Source organism: Ammospiza nelsoni, chromosome 28 (genome assembly GCF_027579445.1).
Source record: "Ammospiza nelsoni isolate bAmmNel1 chromosome 28, bAmmNel1.pri, whole genome shotgun sequence".
NCBI lineage: Eukaryota > Metazoa > Chordata > Aves > Passeriformes > Passerellidae > Ammospiza > Ammospiza nelsoni.
In genome coordinates this window covers 2,990,469-3,007,810 of record NC_080660.1, presented here as the reverse complement: position 1 = coordinate 3,007,810, position 17,342 = coordinate 2,990,469, and the positions used below count along the sequence as shown (strand labels likewise).

The following is a 17,342-nucleotide window of genomic DNA, read 5'->3' as shown; positions in this document are numbered from 1 at the left end:
GGAAGGCTGTTCTGTCTCACATTACATCTCCCCAGGACCCTGCGATCCGGAGGTGAGCCCTGCCTTGCAAAGTGATGGAGCAGAGGCTCCCCACGGGGGAAACTGAGGCACGAGCGGAGTCTGGCACCCAAACGGGGGCAGCAGAGGTGTGAGGACGGGGTGAGCTCCCTGTGCTCGGTCGGGTGCGATCACCGGGGTCCCTCCGGTCCCGGGCCGGGCGCGGGCGCTGCGGGCAGAGCCGGCGCTGCTCTCGCCGAGCCCGTCGGGATTATCCGTGCTTAGCTGCACCATCTGTTCCTCAAACTGCCATCATTATGTTCAGCTCGGGAAGAAAACGGCCCCTACAGAGAAGCAATTTGTTCGCTGACTAAACCTTTCAGGCTCCCCGCGCACGGAGAGCTCCGCGCTCGCTTAAACAAGCGCGGGGAGAGCGGCCGGAGCGGCGTGGGGAGGGCGCAGGGCTGCCCTTAATCCGATTACAAAACATAACAGCCTTTGAGGAGGAGGAGGAGGAGGAGGAGGAGGAGGAGGAGGAGGAGGAGGAGGAGGAGGAGGGAGGGTCCATTTCACACCCGACCCCGACGTCTGAGGGTCTCGCAATGATCTCACTGCAGCGGATTTGCTCGCCGGCGCAGTGGGGTTGCTTTTGAGATGCGCTGCGAGGAGATCAAAAAAGGAGAAGGGGGATGGCTGGGAAAGGGGAGGAGAGGGATGGGGAAAGGGTGAGGTGGGTCAGGGGTCTGCAGGGTGAAATAAACAGGGGATGTGGGGTTGGGGTCTGCAGGGTGAAATAAACAGGGGATGTGGGGTTGGGGTCTGCAGGGTGAAATAAACAGGGGATGTGGGGTTGGGGTTCTGCAGGGTGAAATAAACAGGGGATGTGGGGTTGGGGTTCTGCAGGGGATGTGGGATCAGGGTTCTGCCAGGGGCATTTGGGGTCTGCAGGGGATGTGGGATCAGGGTTCTGCAGGGTCAGGGTTCTGCACTGGGATGTGGGGCTGGGGTTTGCAGGGGATGTGGGGTCTGCAGGGGATGTGGGATCAGGGTCTGCAGGGGGATGTGGGATTGGGGTTCAGCACTGGGATGTGGAGTCAGGGTTCTGCAGGGAATGTGGGGCTGGGGTTCTGCAGGGGGATGTGGGGTCAGGGTCAGGGGTCTGCAAGGGGACGTGGAGTCACAGTTCTGCAGGGGGATGTGGGGTCAGGGTTCTGCAGGGGGATGTGGGGTTGGGGTCTGCAGGGTCAGGGTTCTGCAGGGGGATGCGGGGTCAGGGGTCTGCAGAGAGATGTGGGGTCAGGGGTCTGCAGGGGGATGTGGGGTCTGCAGGGGATGTGGGGTCAGGGTACAGGGGGATGTGGGTCAGTGTTTTTCAGGGGATGTGGGGTCAGGGTCGGGGTTCTGCAGGGGGATGTGGGGTCGGGGTTCTGCCCTGGGATGTGGGATTGGGGTCTGCAGGGTCAGGGTTCTGCACTGGGATGTGGGGCTGGGGTTCTGCAGCTCAGGCAAGGGGCAATGAGCACCAGCCCTGCTGCACCCCGCGTCTCCCTCCTCGTGTCACACGGACATGGGGACAGGGACGAGTCCTCCCCTGCCCCCTGAGCCAGGAGTGGGGCTCTGGTCCCTGCACAGACCTTCCTCAGGGCCTGCAGCGGCAGCAGGAACGCCTGACCCACTTCCCTGTGTTTCGTCATGGAATTTCAGTGACACCGAGGCTTTATTGTGCTGATTTTACCATTTTCTGTAAGGGACAATGAAACTGGGGAAGGTTTAAAGTGATACTTTGACTTATATCAAAGCAAGACCTTTTGACTTCCTGCTGTGTTTTAAAGTGACGTTTTACGATCACCTGCAAACAAATGCTTTTCATTAATAATTTCATTAATGCATTGAATTAATGAATTTTTTTCCTTCTTTTGAAATTTTGAAATTGAAATTTTGAAATTTTGTCCTCCTTTTTGTCCATTCAGTTAAAGGAAACCCGTGTGCTTCAACAGCAGCAGATGCCAGCACAAGAGAGTCCCACCTGTGGCAAAGCATTTCCCCCAAACTTTGCTGTGCTGTCCCTGCACCCCTGTCCCCTGTGGGGCTGTGTCCCCTCCTCAGGGATGGTGACACTGGCAGCTGGGCACACCTGTGCCCACAGGAATCCCACATGGTGAGTGCCAGTCTGGCATGGGAGGTGTGAAAGCATCTGGCAGCCACCCCAGGCTCGTGGGAGATGGGACCCCAAGGTGTCCCCGACATTGGGGACCCCCAGCACATCCAGCATGGCCCCTCTGGGAGCCCTCTGGGGCTGTGGCCCTGCTCCAGTCACTGCAGGGCTCTTTGTGGGATCCCTTGAGGGTTCCAGAGTGTTCCAGTCTGCTCCCGGGGGAGTGGGAGCCCCTCTGTGGGGTGCCGGGCAAACTGGGGGGCTTTGCCTTCCCCACTGGATGACACCTGAAGGAAACAGCCAGCAGAGCCGGGCAGGTGCCATGAAAATTCAGGGGCAAATCCTGAAGTTACGAAAAATTCCATATATTTTAATTGCTATGTGCACACAAATATCTGTACAAAGTCTTTGCTGCTTTCTGTTCAGCCTGCTGTGCCCGCTCCCCGCCACAGCCATCCTTCCTCTCCCCATTGCCTCCATCCAGAGAGCAGCTGATGGGGAAACTGAGGCAAGGAGCAGGGAGGGGACGTGGCTGAGCCAAGCCTGGACACCCTGAGCAAACACAGGGATCCTGCAGCTCCTCTTCACCCTGCAGAGGCCTGTGGACACCCAGCTGCTCCCAAAATGTTTTGCTGGCTCCTGTTGGGAGGTTCAGGCTGCCAGAACCAGCTGGCACTGGCCATGGCACACCCCACAGAGAGGTTTTGGGGTTGTTACACCAAGGTGCTGATGCCCAGCTCCTCCTTTCCCCTGGCACTGGGCTCAGATCCTTCCTCAGGCACCTGCACCAGAGACAAGAGAGGGGCAGAAATGGGCCCTGCTCAGGGACAAGAGGGGGCAGAAATGGGCCCTGGTTGGGGATAAGAGAGGGGCAGAAATGGGCCCTGCTCAGGGACAAGAGAGGGGCAGAAATGGGCCCTGCTCAGGGACAAGAGGGGGCAGAAATGGGCCCTGGTTGGGGATAAGAGAGGGGCAGAAATGGGCCCTGCTCAGGGACAAGAGAGGGGCAGAAATGGACCCTGCACCAGAAAGGGGCAGAAATGGGCCCTGCTCAGGGACAAGAGAGGGGCAGAAATGGGCCCTGCACCAGAGACAAGAGAGGGGCAGAAATGGACCCTGCACCAGAAAGGGGCAGAAATGGGCCCTGCTCAGGGACAAGAGAAGGGCAGAAATGGGCCCTGCACCAGAGAGGGGCAGAAATGGGCCCTGCTCAGGGACAAGAGAGGGGCAGAAATGGGCCCTGCTCAGGGCACACTGGGGCTGGGTGGGGGCTCAGCTTTCACCAGGAAGGTTTAGATGGAATACTGGGGGAAATTCCACCACAGAATTGTCCAGCACTGGCACAGGGTGCCCAGGGGAGAGATAAAGTCACCATCCCTGAAGGGATTTATCAGACTTTTGGGGACATGGTTTAATGGTGGCCTCCGCAGCAGTGGAATGGTTGGACCTGGTGCTTTTAGAGGGGAGCACCTAAAACACCTAAAGAGAGTCAGGGATTCTCTGGCCTGGGGCATTTAGTGCAGCTCACCTAAATGCTGCTGCAAGAGGAGGGAGCTGGAGGAAAATACCCAACCCCTGCCGCTGCCTGAGACCCAAAAAATCCCTTTTTACCAACAATTCCCAGCTTTACCTCCTGCAAGCCGGGGCTCTCCTTGTACTGGGTGTCCGCGCAGCACCTCGGCACCTTGATTTTCAGGATGGTTCCTGAGGACACCCAAAGCCGGGCGAGGGCGGCTGAGAGCGGGGCGGCCGCTGCCCGGGCTTCCCCTGACATCTAGCGGCGGCGGCGGGGACCGAGACCGGGGGAGCGGGGGGAACCGGGAGGAGACGGGACCGGCACTGGGGGGAGCGGGGATCGGGAGCGGCCGGGACCGGGAGGAGCAGGGGGAACCGGAAAGAACCGGGAGCCGGGACCGGGGAGCCGGGGGGAACAGGGTGGAGCCGGAGGGAGCCGGGACCGGGGAAAGCGAGGGGGAAGCTGGGACCAGGGGGAGCCGGGACAACCGGGACTAGGGGGGTGCTGAGACCGGGAGGAGCCGTGGGGAACCGGGTCCGAGGGGAACCGGGAGGAGTCGGGACGGGGGGAACCGGCACCGGGGGGAGCGGGGGGAACCGGAGGGGAACTCCCCGTTCCCCCCGGTCCCGGGAGCCGGGGTGTGCTGGGACCGGGGGGAACGGGGACCGGGGAAGAGACGGGAGCTGGAACTGGGGGGAAACGGGATCGGGGGGTGCCGGGACCGGGAGGAGCGGGGAGAAGCGGGGAGCGGGGGGATCGCGGGGGAAGCAGGACTGGAGGGAGCCGGGGGGAAGCCGGAGGGAGACGGGACCGGGGATGAACCGGGACCGGGGGGAACCGAGGGGAAACCGGGACTGGGGTGAGCCGGGGGGAACCGGGAGCCGGGACCGGGGGGGAACCGGGACTGGGGGGAGCCGGGAGCTGGGACCGGGGGGTGCTGGGACTGGGGGGAACTGGGACCAGGGGGAACCGGCACCCTGGCACAGGGGTGCCATGGGGAACCGGGATCCGGAACCGGGGGGAGCCCAGACCCCGGGAGAAGAGCGGACCTGGGGAAAGCCTCAATCCCGAGGGGAGCACGGACTGGGGAGATCCCCGGCCAGAGGGGAGTAAAGCCCCATGGATGGCCCCGGCCCTGCATGAGAAACCCAGCCCCAAGGGGAGCCCTGGCCCCGATCTCGGCTGGGTTTGCCCAGTGCTGAGCACCCCTGGGCTCTGCCCGGCCTGCCTGAGGGGATGCTTTGCTTTGGGGCTGCTCCTGCGCTTTCCCCCAAACCCATCCATTCCCTGCCCCTCCGTCCCTCCGTGCTGGAGGCAGAACTCACCCGTGATGCAGCCCCCGAGCGTGGCAAGCAGCAGGGTGAGGGGCAGGGCACTGAGCTGGATCAACGCCTGGTCAGTGACTGTCCGGCTGCCCTGGGTCACCAGTGGGAACACCAGCTCCAGCCTGCATGCCAAACAGGGCACAGGCTTTGGGGAGCTGCTTTTGCTTGTTTGGGGAGCTTTGTTTGGCTCCTATCTCTGGGTTTTGCCTCCTAAAGGGCTGCTGTACCAGGGGAGTGGTGCAGCCCTGATCGCAGGGGTTGTGGTGACCCCAGCTTGGTGCATAAGGCACTGGCAGCCCTGATTCTGGCTCCTCTCACCTGTAACCAAAAGTGTCAGCGGTGGCCAGCAGCGTCAGCAGCGTCCCCAGCAGGGCCCCCAGCACCCCGGGCAGCCCGTGGGTGTTGTGCACCCCACACGTGTCCTGGATTTTCAGCTTGGAGTGCAGAACAGGCTGGGGAGAGCACAGGGAAGAGCTGGTGGTGGGCTGGGATCAGCTGCCCAGGTGTTTGTGGGTTTGGGATCAGATCCCTGGGCTGGGATCAGCACCCCTGGGGACTCACCGTGAAGAATCTGAAGCCAAGGGGGGTGATGAGGCCAACCAGAAACCCTGCGATGAGGGCACCAAAGGGGGTGAGCAGCATCTCTCCAGCCATGCCCATCACGGCCATGGCAGCCAGGGTGGCATCCTGGAGCTGAACCTGATGGAGCAGGACACGGTCAGGGGAATGGACTCCATGGAGAGCACCAGCATGGGGCTGGGAGAGGGGTTTGTCTTCCTCAAATTGGTGGCCATGATATTTTCTGAAAAATCCTTTCCTTAGGATTTTTCCTCCTGAGAAGCTGGGAGGCCTCAGGAACAAAATGTAAACAATGATTATCTGCTGCTGTGGAATGCAACAGGTGCATCTGTGATTGGTCTCATGTGGTTGTTTCTAATTAATGGCCAACCACAGCTGGCTTAGACTCTGTCTGAGCCACAAGCTTTTGTTATCATTCCTTCTTTTTCTATTCTTAGCCAGCCTTCTGATGAAATCCTTTCTTCTATTCTTTTAGTATAGTTTTAATATAATATATATTATATTAAATATATATTATTTAAATAAATAAAATAATAAATCAAGCCTTCTGAAACATGGAGTCAGATCCTTGTCTCTTCCCTCATCCTCAGACCCCTGTGAACACCGTCACAGAGGACAGCAGTGGCAGCAGCTCCAGAGATGTCCCCTGGGGCCTCCTGCTAGGGGACTGTAGCTATGATATTATAAATATAAAAGGATTTTCTGAAAAATCCTTTTCTAAGGACTTTTTCTCCTGAGAGGCCTCAAGAACAAAATGTAAACAATGATTATCTGCTGCTGTGGAATGCAACAGGTGCATCTGGGATTGGTCTCATGTGGTTGTTTCTAATTAATGGCCAATCACAGTCAGCTGGCTTGGACTCTGTCTGAGACACAAACCTTTGTTATCATTCCTTCTTTTTTTATTCTTAGCTAGCCTTCTGATGAAATCCCTTCTTCTATTCTTTTAGTATAGTTTTAATATATGTAATACGTGACCGTATTCACAGGGGTTTTTGGTTGGGGGAAGAGATGAGGATCTGACTCCATGTTTCAGAAGGCTTGATTTATTATTTTATGATATATATTACATTAAAACTATACTACAAGAACAGAAGAAAGGATTTCATCAGAAGGCTGGCTAAGAATAGAATAGCAAAGAATGATAACAAAGGCTTGTGGTTTGGGCTCTCTGTCCGAGCCAGCTGACTGTGATTGGCCATTAATTAAAAATAACCACATGAGACCAATCCCAGATCCACCTGTTGCATTCCACAGCAGCAGATAACCATTGTTTATATTTTGTTCCTGAGGCCTCCCAGCTTCTCAGGAGGAAAAATCTTAAGGAAAGGATTTTCCATAAAAGATGTCTGTGACAATAATATATATCATAAAATAATAAATCAAGCCTTCTGAAACATGGAGTCAGATCCTCATCTCTTCCCTCTTCCTCGGACCCCTGTGAACACGGTCACAAATTTGTTCTCAATGAACCTTAATGAGCCTAACAGGCCTCCCCTTTTTCCCTGGGTGTGTTCAGGCCTGTTCCTACAGGGCAGGGTGTGGGTTTGTCCCAGGACAGGACTGACCTACCATCCTTGGGGTGCTCTCCTCATAGAGCACAGGAGAGAGGATGAAGGTGGACATGGTGCTTGCCACCAGTGAAAAGTAGGAGTTGAGCACTGCCCAGTTCTCTCCATCATGGTGGACAGTGGTGGTGGAGGTGAAGCTGGGCCAGAAGATCCACAGGTAGATGGTTCCTGCAGGGAGCAGAACAGGTCTTGGTGCTGGAGTTGATCCCTTGTGGGACAGAAAGTTCCTGTGAGGGCCAAGAGATGCACGAGGCCACAAGGGAGGTTCAGATAGAACACAAGGAAATGGTTTTTCTAGAAGAGGGTGGTGCAGCCCAGACAAGTCCATAGGGAGGTGCAAGACATCTGTCCTTGATGTTTGCAGCAATCTCCTGCTCAAAGCCACACCCTCAGATTGGTGACAACCCTTCCACCACCAGCTCTAGGTGCTGCAGATTTGAGCTCCATACCAACCACAGCAAAGACATCCTTGTGGTGCCCCTTATCCTGCTGCTCTTCCCTCTTCCTCTTGTCCTTGTGGGGCTGGTACAGGACCCGTGAAACCATCAGGCCAAAATAAGCACCAAAGGTGTGCACGGTCAAGGAGCCTCCACTGTCGCTCACCTGGGGAGTGTGGGAAACATGGAAAGTGCAGGAATTGGGGTGATATGGAAACCCAGGGGACCAGGAATGTTCCTCTGTCTGCTCTGACCCCCAGGGAGCTCTGACTTTGACTCTCATTCATGGAGAAAGTTTCCCAGACTTCAAGATAGACTGGAACCCACACAAGTGTGAAATAAATTATAGAGAGTAGTGTAGGTTTATCACTTGGTGAGAAATTGAGATTTTTGGGGTTTTTAGTATGCACAGGGTGTCATCCTGGGTTTCTTCTTCATGGGTTTGGGTGGCATTTTGTAATTGGGCAGAAAAGTCCCTGTTGCAGCTCTTTGGGATAAGTTATTGTGTTAAAAGGGAAATAATCTAGGTGTCAGTTCTCAATTGGATAGTTTAGTCTTAAAAGACCTTATAACAAAAGATTATTGGCCATTTTGTGCCTTCTAATGAAAAGCTGCTGAACTCACAGCAGTGAGACTGTTTTACTGATAAGAAATTAAGAAATTAAGAAAAAATAAACATCTGAGTCTGAACGCTAACTGCTGTCTCAAGTGCCTTCAATCCAGACCCAGGAAACCAACAATAACTAGTGCAAATACTACAGCAGGGTGAGGGATTTGCCTCTCCAGATGAGGCAGAATTTGCCATGAGGAGCCACTCCCTGTCGCAGTGGGTGACTCACCCCCATGAGCCTGAGCAGGATGAATTCATTGAGGGTGCACAGGGTGACTTCCAGCATTTTGTATTTGGGCAGAACAGTCCTCATTGCAGGGTCTTTGGGATCAGTTATTGGGTTAAAAGGGGAAATAATCTAAGTGTTATTTCGTAACTGGATAGTTCAGTCTTAAAAGACCTTGTAACAAAAGATTATTGGCCATTTTGTGCCTTCTAATGAAAAGCTGCTGAACTCACAGCAGTGAGACTGTTTTACTGATAAGAAATTAAGAAAAAATAAACATCTGAGTCTGAACGCTAACTGCTGTCTCAAGTGCCTTCAATCCAGACCCAGGAAACCAACAACAACCAGTGCAAATACTACAGCAGGGTGAGGGATTTGCCTCTCCAGATGAGGTAGAACTTGCCATGAGGAGCCCAAACCCAGGCCAGTCCCTTTCTGGTGGCTCCCCAGTGGGTGACTCACCCCCATGAGCCTGAGCAGGATGAATTCATGGAGGGTGCACAGGGTCACTTCCAGCAGGGCCAGCAGCAGCATCTGCACAGGGCTCACCCTGCCCAGAACAGCTCCAGTGGAGATCAGAACAGCTGCAGTGCAGAAATCAGCACTGACCATGCTGGGAAGGAGAGGAAGAGCGTGAGACTGGAGCTGGCACTGCCAGGGGAGAGCTGGCAGGCATCAGGAGCTGAGCAGGCACAGCCCTGTGGTGCTGGTGGCGCAGGGATGGCTGGGCTTGAGGCAGGTGAGGGGGCAGAGTGTGCCCCTAAATCCCTGGGCAGGGCTCACACAGCCCTTGCCAGGGTGGGATGTTGGGAAGGATGGAAGTTTGACAATAAAGTCTCAAGCATTTGGCAAAAAGAGCTGAAAGAGTGCTGGATTTACCCTTGCTTTCTGGAGGTGATTTATTTATAGCTTTTACCTTCTCCATGCCCAGGTTTGGTTTGGGCTCTTTCAGAGGACACACCTCACCTCTGCTGGGGCAGAAAAGGAGCCTCCTCTGCACTCTCCAGGTGCTCAAAATGCCCAGACAGGCAAGAAATGGCCTCATCCCTTTCACCCCAAGCCCTGGAGCACTGCTGGGTTCTCAGGTCACAGTGGGGACACCAGGAGGTGCCTCTTTGGTCACCTGGGTAACTTCAGTTGCCCATTAGAGAATGAGAACAAAACCCTTCAGGAATCACCTTCCCCAAGCCTGGAGCTGCTCAGTTCTCCCCCAAACCCTGACAGAGGCAGGGGGAACCTTCATCTCCTGCACCCTGGGGTGAGTTGGGTGTTCCAGGCCGCTCCAGTGGGGTGGGGAAGTGCTCAGAGGTGAAAATATCTGAGTTTGGACACAAACACCCCAAACCCAGCCAAGCCTCAGCAGCCAGAAATGGCCCCAGCACTATTTTGTGTTGGGAAGGATGAAAGTTTGACAAGAAAGTCTCACAGATATGTGTGCTTAGCTTTAAATGTAGAGTCTGATGAAGGAATAAAGATGGAAGCAAGTTTTGATATAGAAGAAAAGAATTGCTGAGCCAGTCTAACTGGCTAACCAAGGAGACAAAGGGTATTTCATGTTAGTTATGAAAGGTTTTATGGCTTAGAATAAAGGATAAACCCACCCCAAACAAGGAGATGTTTTTACCAAGCAGAAAGATAGCATGGGCAAACAAGTCAGCAAAGTTGCAAGCAGAATAAAGGTCTCGGAATTTTTCACTGAAAGAAAACTGGAAAAAAACTTCCCGCTTAAACTGTAATGTACTGACTTTTAGTGATTGGAGAGCAGTAACATGAATATGGTAATTACAGTAGTTATGATAGGCTGTAGGTAAAAGTTAAGGTATAGATTGGTTCTAGTGTATTTAGATGCTCAGCAAAGTTTATAATGTAATGTAACCAAAATAAATGTACATAATGCATTGTAACCAAAAGGAAAGTTTATAATGCCTTGTAACCAAAAGAAAAGTATATAACGCATTTGTAACCAAACGTTTATAATGTAATGTAAGCAAAAGAAAAGTATATAATGCATTGCAACCAGAAGAAAAGTACATAATGCAATGTAACCAAAAGGAAAGTATGTAATGCATTGTAAGAAAAATAAAAGTTTATAATCTAATGTAAGCAAAAGAAAAGTTAATAATGCACTGTAACCAAAAGCAAAGGGTCTCCAGGCCTGCCTGCAGCTGGAGCTGACAGCTGTAGGCACAGCTCTGTCACCCACAATCCTGGACTGCTGTAACTCTTGGATGTTATAAACTGCATTTTGAAGAGCCACCTGGAGTCCCACATCTCTCATTTAGGCTCTTACAGTGCTACTCAAAGAACCCCGTCCCACCTGTGTGCAAAATCCTCCTCCAAAGCAGAGCCCCGAGTTTTACAGAGGAGGGAGCCAGTGTGCCAGGGCTGGGCTGGGCTGGGCTCAGCAGCTCCCTCCGGCCTTACCTCTGAGCTCCCACGGAAATCTTGCCGCTGAGGAAGAAGAAAAGCATGCCCTGCATGAGGACAGCCCACTGGATGGAGAAGGCTGTGATGAGGATGATGATGGCAGCACTGCCCGGCCCATAGCGGCTGAGGAAGGCCACCAGCAGCCCAAAGCTGAGGAGCAGCTGGACGTGGACATCCTGAAACCCTGCAGGGGGAGAGGCACAGGGATGGGTCTGGGGGCACTGAGGGAGGGCAAACACCCTCCTGATGGTCCCTGAGGGGACTCAGCCAGGGCTGAGACACCCCCAGGTTCGGGAGATGAAGGCTCACTCCTCTTTATGTGAGTCTGGAGCCACGGTGGAAGATTGTCAGGATCTTTAGCTGGTCAGAGTGACCCCGAGAAAAGGTCCAAAGTCTCTTTTCCCAGCCCAGCACTTAAAGAAGGAGTCAGGGCTCTTCATTTCTCGGTCTCAAGGTTGTTTATTGTGTCTTATCTATAAAAAATTTTCTCCTGCCCCGTCCAGCAGGACAGTTCCAGGCACTCTGCCTGCCCCTGGGGCAGTGTTGTCTTTTTATACTAAAAACTACGTGTACAATGCTTACAATTACTTCCCAATACCTGTCACCTGTGTTAGACAGTGAGCTTCTACCTTAAACCAATCTAAAAGTGCAGAAGATGGAGGCCAAGAAGAAGAAGAAGGAGAAAGACTGGGCCTGCCCAGATCCCTCCACCTTGCTCCCTGAACCCCCATATTAAAAACCCCAAAAACCCATTTTCCACCCCGTGATAACTTCACTATTATTCTACTTAAACTGTTGTGGCTTGCTGATCTTCATATAAGGTTGGTAATTTGCTCCATGGTCATAATCAAAACCACACAGGTGTTTTGGGCCTCTGAGTCCCCTGGCAGGGGTATTGGTCAGCCAGAGGGATGTCCTGGGTTCCCACAGAAGATCTTCCTTGGAGATCTGCAGTGGGGAGTGCCAGGGACAGCTACGGCCACCCCTGACCCTCTGCAGCAGCTCCAGGCCACCCCATCCTCATCTGCCCTGTGCAGACATCTCAGCACATTTTCCCCACAGCACAGAAACCTCAGAGCTGGCTGCACCCACCAGAGCAGCATCAAAGTGGCTCTGAGATGTCAGCACCCCTGAAGGCATCACGTCCCACTTCACAGGATGAGCAGAGAACTGGGGTCAGTCTGGCACCATTTGGTGGCAAACCAGAGGATGGGGGGCCTGATTCTTGCTCGGGCTGGGTGCCCTTTGCACAGCTGACAGCTGTGGGGCGGGCTGTGAGTCACTGCAGGGTGGGGTTACGTGGGCAGGAGAAAGAAACCGGGAGAACCTGCTGGATGCCGGCTGCAAACCCCAGCTGGGAAGCTCTGACACCCTGAAATGCCAGGAGCAGCTGCTGTGCTCCTTACCAGGCTTGGGATGATGATCCCCAGTTTTTCACTGCACTCAGTGATCCCTTTTGAGCTCAAATCCTCCGTGGAAGGCGGTCAGTGTGAATCTCCTGGCACTGCAAAGCCAGGTGGGAAGCTCTGCACACCCTGAAGTGCCAGGAGCAGGTGAGGAGAACCTGGCAGCTGCCCTGGCTGTGCTCCCTGCCAGATATGGAATGATGATCCCTTGATTTTCACTGCACTCAGTGATCCCTTCTGAGCTCCAGTCCTCTGTGGAAGTGGCTTGGTGAGAAGCCCTTGGCACTGCAAACCTGGCTGGGAAGCTCTGAAGTGCCAGGAGCAGCTGCTGTGCTCCCTCCCAGACACGGAATAATGATCCCATTTTTTCATAGAATGAGAAAATGCAGTTTTTCACTGCACTCAGTGACCCCTTCTGAGCTCCACTGCTCTAACACACACCCTAGCCCCACATTTCCCTCTTTTCCTGCGAGTATTTCAGAAATCCTTGCAGCATGTCTGCTCTACCCCTCTGGGAATCACCAGCACCCCAAGCTTGCAGTCGTCTGTGGAAGGGGCTCAGTAAGAACCCAGCAAACCTGGCTGGGGAAGCTCTGAAGTGCCAGGAGCAGCTGCTGTGCACCCTTATCAGGCATGGAATGATGATTCCCAGTTTTCCACTGAACTCAGTGATCCCTTCTGAGCTCCAATCCTCCATGGAAGGGGCTCAGTGTGAATCCCCTGGCACTGCAAAGCCAGGTGGGAAGCTCTGCACACCCTGAAGTGCCAGGAGCAGCTGCTGTGCTCCACACCAGGTATGGAATGATGATCCCCAGTTTGTCTCTGCACTCAGTGATCCCTTCTGAGCTCCACTGCTCTAACACACACTCCAGCCCCACATTTCCCTCTTTTGCTGCAAGTATTTCAGAAATCCTTGCAGCATGTCTGCTCTACCCCCTCTGGGAATCACCAGCACCCCACACCTGCAGCTTGGTGGTGCCTCTCTGGTATCTCTGGAGCCAGTGCCAGCCCTGCAGGTGACACCCAGTGCCATCCTACATCAGGAGGGTTCTACTCACGGGGCTGCAGGAAATTCGGGTCCTGGCTCCTCTGGCTGCAGTTCAGCTGAGGGGGGCACGGCTCGGGGCTGCCCTTGGGGCTGTAGCGCACCAACGCCGCGAAGAGGAGGATGAGGAGGATCTGCAGGAGGAAGCACAGCCCCGAGAACCACAGCCTGGAGGCGGCTGCGTGCTCAGGCATGTCGGGGGGCAGGTGAAACCCTGCAAAGAAGGGGGTGCATGGGGAGGGAGAGCCAGGTTAGGGCTGAAACTCCTCCTGTTGGGGTGGCTGCCAGCTGCTCCTCACCTCGAAGGGAGTGCCGGGAGCAGGGCAGCGCTGCCAACACGGAAATTCGGGCTGGGATGCCCTGGCACACCTGCACAGGTGGTGATGCCACACCAGGTGGCTGCAGGCACTATGCTGGGAAGCGCGTGGGGTCGGTGTTCCTCTCTCTGGGCAGTCTCGGGGTCTCTGGCTGGTCACTGTGACCCCCAAGAAATGTTAAAATAATCTCTTTTCCCAGCCCGGTGCTCAAAGGAGTCAGGGCTCTTCATTTCTCAGTCTCAAGGTTATTTATTGTATCTTATTTATAAAATTTAAAAAAAAATTTACAATTACTTTCCAATACCTATCACCTATGTTAGAAAATATTTACAGTTACTTTACAATATTTATCAAAAATATTTACAATTACTTTCCAATACCTATCACCTATGTTAGACAGTGAGCTTCTACTCTAAACCAATCTAAAAGTGCCACCATCACAGCAGAAGATGAAGAAGAAGGAGAAAGGCTGGGCACACCCAGATTCCTCCATCTTGTTCCCTGAACCCCCATTCTAAAAACCCCAAAAAATCTATTTTCCACTCTGTGATGAATTCACTGTCATTCTGCTTTAACTGTCGTGGCTTGTAATTCTTCATACAAGGTTGGTAATTGTTTTTTCCAAGGGCTAAATCAGAGGCACAGGGGTCTGGGGCTCTGTGCCAAGGGCTCTGAGCCCCCTGACAGGGGTTTGAGCCATCCAGGGCAGCCAGAAGAATTTCCTGGTTTCCCACAGGCAGGAGATATGGGGGGGATGGATGAGATTTCTGCCTCTGCATTACAGAAACATGGTGGGGTTTGGGCACTGGGTCAGGCAGTGGAGGTGGAGGGTGATGCACAAGGGGCTGACCTGCTGTGGAGGTGCTGTCAGCAAAGCTTGGCTCAAATTCCCTGGTCAGAAGGAAAAATGAGTGTTCAAGGGGCTTTGGGGGTGAGGTTTCCTGTGAGGTCGAGAGGAGAGAAGGAAAAGCTGAGTTTTTAAGAACAAGGAGCAGAGTCAGAGGCTCGTGATGGAGCCCAGCCAGGAGCTGGTGGAGCTGAGCACCAGGGGCTCCTTGGCTTTTCTCTGGCTGCCTCTGCTGCTGCAGAGGTGTTTGTAGAGTGGGTGCAGATCCCAAAAAGGTAGAAAAAGAGACAAGGAGCAGAGAAATGACTTGGGAAGTCACTTGGGTGACTCCTTCACACAGCGCTGGGCCAAACTCTGAACTCAGATAAGCAGTGGTGGGCTGGGGTCAAACCCTGATGCTAACGGGGTGGGAAAGGGGGATGAGTCACTCACGGGAGCCCCTGCAAGTGTTCTGCCTCGGGCTGTGGTTTGCTGAGGGCTGGGGGCTGTAACTGGTGCCTTCACTTGGGAAAAATGTGAGAAACAGCTCGTCTGTGATAGCACAGAGCTGGGAATCAGCATCCTGCAGCCAAGAAATCCAGAGCTGCTGCTGGGGGATGTGAAAAACGCCAATCACTTGTTTTTAAATTTGTAAAAGTTTAATAGTAATAAAATGGTTATGAACATAGTAATACAATTAGAGTAATAATAATTTGGACAAACTGAATTAGGGCAATATGAGACAATAGAGACAAAGAGTTATGGACATCCGGGTACCTTTTTCTGGGCAGCACCTGCCCAAAAAAGGACCCACGTTAACAAAGGATTAACCCTTATAAACAACAGCCTGTTGCATATTCATACACTTCATACATGATGCATAAATTCCATTCAAACACAGGATTCTGTCTGGTCATCATCAACTTCTTCCTCTGAATCCTGACAGGGCCTTTGAGGCGGGAAAAAGTTCGTTTCTTGTGATAAGAGGGCAATAAATTCTCTTTCTCTGAAAGATTGAGATGTCCTGTGGCTGCTATCTCACTGCAAGTCCTTTCTTTAAAAAAAGTATCCTACATAGCATCGTTTCTATTTTAACATTTTGTTATAACCTAAAACTACTTGAGAGAATTAATACAGCATTACTTTCCAACACAACACATACCATATTCATTTGAATATTTGCAAAAAGCCAGTCATAAAATACATGCATTTTTCACAGGGGAGAACAGGATGTCCTTCTGCAGCCGTGGGCACAGGAAGTGTGAGGGAGGGAGATGACAGACTCCCTGAAGAGCCTCGGACCCAGCCCATATCCCTGGGGAGATGCAGGGAGGAGTTTGCAGTGCTGCTGCTCCAGTTTAGCCTCCCTCAGCCCGGCAGAGCAAAGCTACGGGCACCTTCTGCTCATCACAGCGATGATCACAAAGTTCTGAGCATTCTGAGCTGGAGGAAGAGTTGGGGAAGATGGAACAGGAAAGCCTTATAAATGTGATTGTCTGGCAAAAGATTTTGAGAATATAGAAACTATAAGCGAGATTGAAATGAAAGCAAGCTTTGAGATCCCTCAGTTACCGAACACCTGGAAAACAATGGTATGGCCAGCTGAAGGTGATCCCCTTTTGATGGAACAACACCCTCTGCTTGCAGACAGGCCCAAGGCTCAGAGCAGACCCTACAGCTTGGCAGAAGGGGCCCAAAGAGGAGTTTTTAGGGTTTAAAATGTAACACAGTGTGGTAATGTAATGATTCTTATAGGCTGTATGGAAATGCTATAGGATTTGTATATTTTGCTAGATTGGTTAGTGAGAATTACAATATTCAACACAGAAGAAGATTTATTGTGTTGTAACAGAAACCTCACCCTCTTAGGCTTTTAATCTCTTACCCTTTTTACTCTCTTACCCATTTTACTCCTTTACTCTCTCACCCTCTCACCCTCTCTCCCCCTCTCTTCTCTCAGTCCTGCTCTGAGCTGTGGCTGCAGCTCCCAGCAGGGCCCTGCACCCAGGCCCTGTGCAATAAACCCCAAATCCCAGCAGGGCCCTGCACCCAGGCCCTGTGCAATAAACCCCAAATCCCAGCAGGGCCCTGCACCCAGGCCCTGTGCAATAAACCCCAAATCCCAGCAGGGCCCTGCACCCAGGCCCTGTGCAATAAACCCCAAATTCCAGGACCTGGCTTCAGAGATCTCTGGTCTCCATCCATCCTGACCATCCTACCCCCCGACACTCCTACAAAGAAGCTTCCAGTTCAACCTGCTGCCACCAAAATTGATGCCCCTCCTTGAAAAGAGGCTGGGGGGACTGGGGAGCAGGTGGAGGACAAGGGCATCCTGATGCCTTTCTTCCTTGTGGGGCTGTTTGCTGTGCTGTGTGTGCCATGGCCAGGCCAGGCTGGTGTTGGGGACAGTCACTGCTTGTCCTGTGCCTCCTTTGAGAAAAGCTTCCTCCATCCTTGGAGATGGACCCTGGGGGAGGAAGGAGTTGTGGCAGCCCAGAACACAGCGCCATTGTGTGCCTGTGCTCTGCTCCTGGTCAGAGGGGATGATGGGGAAGCCTCTCTGATGCCTTTTTGGAGGGCAGGATAAATCCAGAGGGACTCGAGTGGTGGGGCAGCCCCCTTGCACAACCCTCCAGAGCCTCAAGGGGTGGGAACACCATCCCTCCATCAGGGATGGGGAGAGGGGAAATTAAATTAAATTAATTAAATGAACCATTGCCCTGCTGTCTGTGGGCTCACAGAGCCCATCCCAGCACAGGGGGGCTTTGCCAGCCCAAGAGGTTTTTCCTGAGTTCCCAAAGGGAACATCATCCCTCCATCAGGGAGAGGGAATGTCCCAAGGGAACACCCATCATGGATGGGGTGTGAGGAATAAGATTAACCATTGCTCTGCTGTCTGTGGGCT

At 53.1% G+C, this 17,342-nt stretch overlaps 1 protein-coding gene across 1 annotated transcript; it reads right to left on the bottom strand.

The window, feature by feature from the left end:
- Positions 1–2,545: 2,545 nt before the first annotated feature.
- RHBG (Rh family B glycoprotein) lies at positions 2,546–13,488 on the bottom strand. Its single transcript, XM_059490431.1, has 10 exons — positions 13,308–13,488; positions 10,841–11,027; positions 8,879–9,029; positions 7,593–7,746; positions 7,145–7,311; positions 5,555–5,692; positions 5,312–5,445; positions 4,994–5,115; positions 3,783–3,856; positions 2,546–2,934 (listed from the first exon to the last, which is right to left on the bottom strand). Exons 1-10 carry the CDS (start codon positions 13,486–13,488, stop codon positions 2,866–2,868), a joined length of 1,377 nt encoding a protein of 458 aa, XP_059346414.1. The 3' UTR covers positions 2,546–2,865.
- Positions 13,489–17,342: the final 3,854 nt, after the last annotated feature.